At 53.6% G+C, this 6,688-nt stretch overlaps 1 protein-coding gene across 1 annotated transcript in view; it reads left to right on the top strand.

Annotated features, from left to right (window-relative positions):
• Positions 1-5,879, top strand: part of PLEKHN1 (pleckstrin homology domain containing N1) — a 40,564-nt gene extending 34,685 nt beyond the window's left edge. The window contains exons 12-16 of the mRNA XM_065421435.1: positions 646-909; positions 1,851-2,003; positions 2,817-3,029; positions 4,887-4,935; positions 5,689-5,879. Coding sequence (XP_065277507.1) covers positions 646-909; positions 1,851-2,003; positions 2,817-3,029; positions 4,887-4,935; positions 5,689-5,879 — 870 coding nt within the window. The remainder of the gene's footprint in view (positions 1-645; positions 910-1,850; positions 2,004-2,816; positions 3,030-4,886; positions 4,936-5,688) is intronic.
• The last annotated feature ends 809 nt before the right edge of the window (positions 5,880-6,688 follow it).

Raw genomic sequence — 6,688 nt, forward strand, 5'->3', positions numbered from 1 at the left:
AAAGCTGAATGAAAGTTACTCATTGAGGCACTGGCCTGAACAAGTCATTTAAACACAATTAACCAGACGGAATGGGGGGCACTGGCTTAATTTGGTTAAACGAGAGTTTAGATCAGCAAGAGAATTTCCAAAGCAGTTAATACACATCAGTATCCTCATTAATATTACAAGTATCAGGGGGGAGCCGTGTTAGTCTGTATCCACAAAAACAACAAGGAGTCTGGTGGCACCTTAAAGACTAACAGATTTATTTGAAAGCTTATGCCCAAATACATCTATTAGTTTTTAAGGTGCCACCGGACTCCTTGTTGTTTTTATTAATATCACACGAGAAGTGTGTATTAAATCCACACCATAAAGCTATGTTCGAAGAATGGTGAGGATACAATAGGAAGGCACTGAAAGGTCAGAGAATCTCCACGTTAAGATTAAGTCACACCCTTAACTCTGCCCCTTTGCCTGTAGGAACTAAAATTCATCCTTTAATTACACAGTCACCTGCTAGTTCATGTTCACTGTAACACGAGCGTGTGTGTATTCTGGTAGGTGTGTGCCTAATCACATGTCTGTGTGCCTGTGGGTGACGTGTGTCCGGACTCTCACTGTTATGACAGCTGGTCCATAGCATTTGTTGTCTTGTTTCAGTGCCTGGCAAATCCCAGCTGGCCAAGTACCGGGATCCCCAAACCAGAACTGAAGAGGGGCGGCAGCGCTCGCAAGTCCAAAGGCAAATGCGGACCTGCCCAGCAGCCGCAGCCCAGCAGCCAGGACTCGGAAAGGACTGTGTTTAGCCTCATTCCCGAAAACCCCAACAGGGAGCCACTGTCGCCAGTGTACAACGATCCCTATTCTCCACTGAGCTCCCAGCAGCACCCAGCGGTCCCCCCGCTGCATCTGGACTCGAACAATGTAAGGGCTTCTCGTCTCACTGGGATGCAGATGACGTGGCCGAGCCCTTTCCACTCCAACGCCTGCATGCTCATGGTGGGGAGGGGAGTGGAATAGATGGACCAAAGGGATTCGGTCACCTGCCGACAGAGGCATTCATATTGCTCTCCATGCTCCCACCCTACATTCTGCCTCGCTTCCAGAAGGACCGCCCCTTAAAGGGCAACTCACAGGAAGTTACTTCCACAATAGCAGGTGTTTTGGGGGCAGGAGTGAGAAAGGGGATGGGCTCATCTCTGCTTTGGATGGAGCGGGGTCTCATTAACCCCTCACGTGCTCCTGGACCCTGAGCCTGAAGGCTATGTGAGTGCCGCTCTGACTGGAGCTCTGCTGGTAGAGAAGAGGGGTTTACATGGTGAAGAGGACATTATTGTGATAGAGGACATGGCATCTCCTCTTCCTGAGCCTTTCCTACATAAATCAGGTCTCTAGAAGGTCAGAGAGGCAGGACTAGCTTTGAGCATAAGCAAAGCAATTGGTCACTGTCTTCCGTGCAGGCTCTGTGGCTCACTGGCTGGTTCTCTCTCCTGTTACAGACAGGATAGCACTGACGTAACCTTTTCTTGCAGCTTAGGGCTCTGTACATTTGAGGCTGGTTTTGGGAAGAGGCCAGCAGTGTGTTTCCATATCTGTTTCCATCAAGCCTTACCAAGGATAAGAGCCTACTACTGGTTCCCAAGCAAAGGAGTTACCCCTTTAGCTCCAGTGGTTACCACTGATGCTTGTCGTGCTGAGTTCAGTCCCCACTGATGGACAGTTATAGAGCCAGGGCTCTGTGATTCCATTGTTTAGGACCGCGTTGCATTTGGAGTTAGAATTCCAGGGGAATCCCACCCCATGCCCCTGAATTAATCAGTGTGTCCGCGAGACCCTGGCGTTAACTTTTCGACTCTTCCTTTCAGCTGAATCAATGGAGCTTGGGGGAAAGTCAGACTCCGGCAGCTCCCAGGTCTCTGGAGAAACCAGCCCCGCCCCGCTCTCCCCTATACGCTGACCCCTACACCCCGACCCCCACCCCTGGACGCAGGGTTGCAGACTCTGACTTCCTGGAAGAGGTACTATATGTATGTGACCGTGGGGCTGCCCAGGGCAAGAGGAGTCGCATCCTTGGCTCAGTACGCAGAGCTTTGGCAGCATGTGACCCCAACAGAGCCGTGCCCGGCACCGCAGGCCTTTTCTCCTGGGCGAGTCTTCCACAGTGCCTGTCTCGCTGGTGACCAGCAAAGTTCTCTGCCTGTTGGCTCCGGACTGAAGCAGTGAGGAGCTGGTTTCCTCTGTCCAGATGAGGGTGCCAAGTGACCCAGGGATGAGCAAAAATGCACCAAACTGGGGTGGGGGTAGGCGGTGAGCTTCGGTTTCCCCAGACCAGGGTGATTCAGATCTAGGGACCGCTTTCGCCAAACCCCTGAGTTTCAGGGGTGTTGTGAGGGGGCGTGTAGATAAATCAATGAGTTCATCTCTCATAAGCTGCTGCCATTTCTGCGCCGTTCACTAGCAGCCGCTATCTTGCTGCTAGGCGGCGGCTCCCTTTCATCTCCCCTTTTCAGAGCCCTGAGCTGCCCTTCAGTCTCCCCCTCCACCCCCGATGTGGCACAGTGTCCCCTCCCCCCATCCTCGTGCCTGGCCGGATTCCCTCTGGAGTTCCTCGGCATCGCTCGGGGGCATGACTGAGCGGCGTGAGGCTACTCCCCCTCCCTCATCGAGGGGCTGCATGTCAACTCGGTGGATTTTGAAATTTAGACCCAGAATCTCTTTTTGTGGCTCTGGTATTTTATTGATACATCAGGGTGGGTGGAGGTGGGGGGCAGTCAGGGAAGGCCCCTATCCAGGGACGGCAGTTACCAAGTTGGGATTTGTTCTCGTCTAAGTTCTTAAGACGTCATGGTCAGACTGGCTCAGAGCAGCTGAACGGCTACGCAGAAATCCCAGGGGCCCATCACCCTCCGCTGCAGAAGAAGACCTCCCACCCGTTGCCCAGCAGTCGTGGCAGAGAGCCACCCGCCGCGCAGAGATACAGCAACACTGGCACCTCGTGTCACTTCCCACAGACATCTCCCGCCAACGTTTCCTGTTTTACAAACGTGAGTGCCAAGCTGGGGCCTATGGGTCGCTCCCACTGCCACCAGATGTGTTTGTGCCCTCAAGGCCCAGAGTCTGATGCCAAGCACGTGTGGGCATAGGCGCCGACTCTGTGGTGCTCCGGAGCTGGAGCACCCACTGGGAAAATTTGGTGGGTGCTCAGCACCCACCGGCAGCTCCCTGCCCAGCTCACCTCCACCTCTGCTCCGCCTCCTCCCCTGAGCGTGCCATGTGCCCGCTTTTCCCCCCTAGCTCCAAGTGCTTGCGCCACGAAACAGCTGTTTCGCGCGGCTGGGAGGAATGGGGGAGAAGGGGGAAGGCGGCACGCTCGGGGAAGAGGCGGAGCCAGGGCGGGGATTTGGGGAAGGGGTCCAATCGGGGCAGGGAGGGGGTGGAGTTGGGGCGGGGACTTTGGGGAAGGGGTTGGAATGGGGCGGGGCAGGGGCGGGGAAAGGGTGGAGTCGGGATGGGGACGGGAGCAGGGGGGCGCGAGCACCCACCGGCGCCGAGGAAAGTTGGCGCCTATGCGTGTGGGCACCCCTTCATTTCAAAAGGAGCATTCCTCTGACCACGGAGCAGGGCTGGCGGGATGTGGAAGCATCTTTCAGAGACAGTACAGCATCGTCCTGTGGTGATCTTGCGTTGCACCAGGAGGAGACAAATGTCTTGATGCTGAGATGGTACCTTGACATGGCCAGTGGTAACAACAGCATCCCTAGTGGTACATGCCAGAGTAGGTCAAGAAGTAGGCTACTGCCCAGATCCAGACTGGGGCGTTATGTAAAATAGGAGTGGGTTTGCTCCTCCTGCCCCACTATGGCTTAAAAGTCTGCAGGAGTGTTGGGTGTGATTTCAGTCCAGGGTGTGGGGAAAGGGATGTGCAACTCTGGTTACTTTTATTAATAAGGAGTCAAATCCCAAGGTCCTTATTTATGTCTGTCTTAGGCATTTATAGCCCCCCATTACTGTAGTGCCTGAGTGCCTTACAATCTATAATGGATTTCTCCTCACCGCGCCCCCGGGAGGTAGGGAAGTATTATCCTAATTTTACAAAAGGGAAACTGAGGCACAGAGAGACTAAATGACTTGGCCACAGTCACGGAAGAAGTCTGTTCCAGAGCAGCGATTTGAACCCAGGTCTAGCTAGGTTAGTGCCTAACCACTGGACCATTCTCCTCTATATTTGTAAGCTTTCCTGCGGTTATCATCCCCACGGAGCCTGAGCCCTGTAGCGCACATATCCTCACAGGTCCCCATGCAGGTAGGGTCGGTATCGTTATCCCCAGTCTGTAGATGGGGCACAGAGAGAGAGATCTGAAGTTCTGAGTAGCCACTATTTTTAGTTGAAGGCAATGGGAGCTATGGATACTCAACAACTCTGAAACCAGCCCCTAAGGGACTTGACCAAGGTCACCCAGAGATTCTGTTGCAGAGCTGGGAGTTGAATGCAAATTGCTGAGTCCCAGTTGGGGGCCTTAGCCACGAAGCCAGCCTTCCGCAGCATCCTTGCTCCCGCAAGCTTCTGGGGGCTGAAGATGCAGCTCCTTGCCCAGGGAACATCTACAGCTCTCGAGAAGCCCACTTTCCCAGCCCGGGTGTGACGCATGCCCAAGAGCGACCTCTCTGAGTGACTAAGAAAGGTTGTGGACTGGGTCCAGCTGGATCTGCCCATTGTGCCAGAAAGATGATGGTTACAATGCAGCGGTGTAAAGTATTTGACCCTCAGGGATATGATTGGGTACACCCTGGAGGATTTGGATGTGGGAAGCTACAGAGCTGCGATTCCTTGGTGAGAAAGATCCCGGCACTGACGTCCCAAATGCTAAGAGACACCCCTCATCACTATTTCTTTCCTCTAGATCCCCTCCTTGAGGGAAGAATTTCTGGGATCCTCACTGCAGTCCTCAGGTGAGTCCCCCAGGAGCCAGAGAGAACCACTGTCTGGTTCCAGTACAATGCAACACCAGCACTAGATTTCTGCCTCTCTTCTAACCTGGCCTTAGCTGTGCTTAGCCCAGCCCAGCTGTATCTCAGCACTTTCTAAATCTGCCAGCAGCCGCTGCGTGTTCTGCAACCCAGGCTGCATGGCTGGTGTCTGCCACCTTCGGTTAGTGACAGAAAAGGCCCCTTCACTGTCCCCGGGCTCCATCTCTCTGGCTTACGCTGGGGTTTGCATTTGATACTTAGGCACTTTTCCAGGAAAATCATTTAGATGCAATTACCACCGGATTTGGTGGCGCTGGGGCCGTGACCCAGGATAATGTCTGACCTTGTTCATCTTCTCGCTAGAGAATGACACAGGGCTTTCGCTAGGTCCATTGCTTCCCTGTGGACAAGTGGCCATGTGACAAAGGACAACAACCCACCGTCAGTCGTGGCTGGCCTGCACTCCCTGTAGGAGTCTCAGCAGCGAGACCAAGAACTGTAGGGATGGAGCTCTCCCCAGGAGCTGGGCCATCTGGGGCGGGGCAGGGCAGTATGGGCCAAGCATGCTTTGCTGATCCTTCTCTTGGATCTGCTCTCTGAGAGCTTCAGCTACCAGGTCTCTCACTGCAGCACCTTGCTCCACTGTATATTTTTGGAAGAGACTATAATAGCGTAGGAATCCTGTAGCAATCAATGTAAACTGCTTTGTTTGTCTCTTTCTCCTCTGATTTGCAGAGGGAAGCGCTGGTGTTTACAACCTGCCCGGGAATGGCCGCGTGCGGCACGACTCTGCATATCACGACTACGCAGAACTCCAAAGCTTCCACAGCGACTTCAGTTACGACAACCTCTGGGAGGCTGAGGAGAAAGAGTCAGGCATCCGGCAGGCCGTGCCCTTCTCCTGCCAGCAGTTTTATCATGTATGAGGGAAAGAAGCCAAAGCAGTGCTCATAAAAACTCCCGGGCCTGCCCCACCCTGACCACTCTGCTTTCAGCCGTGCCTTTTAGCTGTGAAGCGTGTAAGGTGTGTATAGAATGAGCAGGGGGAAGGATCCCTCCAGTGACCGGGTCTCCTGTGTGTGCTGAGCTCTGGCTCCGGCAGGTTTTCATCAGGTTGGAACTCTTCCACCAAATCGTAATACGATGCCCACGAGCATGAACAAGACTCTACGAATCCTAATGAAAAATGAAGTCCCTCCCCATCCCCCAACATTTCGGCAGTACTAGGGGGATCTTGGATGCTAGGCACTCTAAAGAAACCCACTGTCCCGGCTGTGTAGGGAACCGGGTTTCGTGAATAGCCGTTGTTCCATGCAGTAGAAAAGAAGCCTAGCTCCTAATCACGCTCCCTTCGGCTAACAGGACATTGTGTGTATGGAAAGGTCGGTGACTCAGAGGGGATAGAAGAGGAGAAACCAGTCATTGGACGGGTTAGCGTGTGTGTTAAGTATTAAAGAGCTATGCATCGGGAGACCTGGTCGCTTTCCTTTTCAATGGAGCTGCTTAGTTGGCGACATCCGGGATACCTTTAAACCTTGAGCTCTGTCGATTAGCCAGACCTTTCCCCGCTAAGCGTCAAGTCTGTGAAGACCTGTGAACATTCACCATCACCTAAAGTCTGCAGCATGGGTAACAACTGCGCTCAGCCCATTGACTCGGTGCAAAAGTCAGAGTTGGCAATGGAGACAGGGCAGACAGAAATCCTCACCTGATCCACAGGCCCTGCTCAAGCTAA

Source organism: Emys orbicularis, chromosome 22 (assembly GCF_028017835.1).
Source record: "Emys orbicularis isolate rEmyOrb1 chromosome 22, rEmyOrb1.hap1, whole genome shotgun sequence".
NCBI classification, from domain to species: domain Eukaryota; kingdom Metazoa; phylum Chordata; order Testudines; family Emydidae; genus Emys; species Emys orbicularis.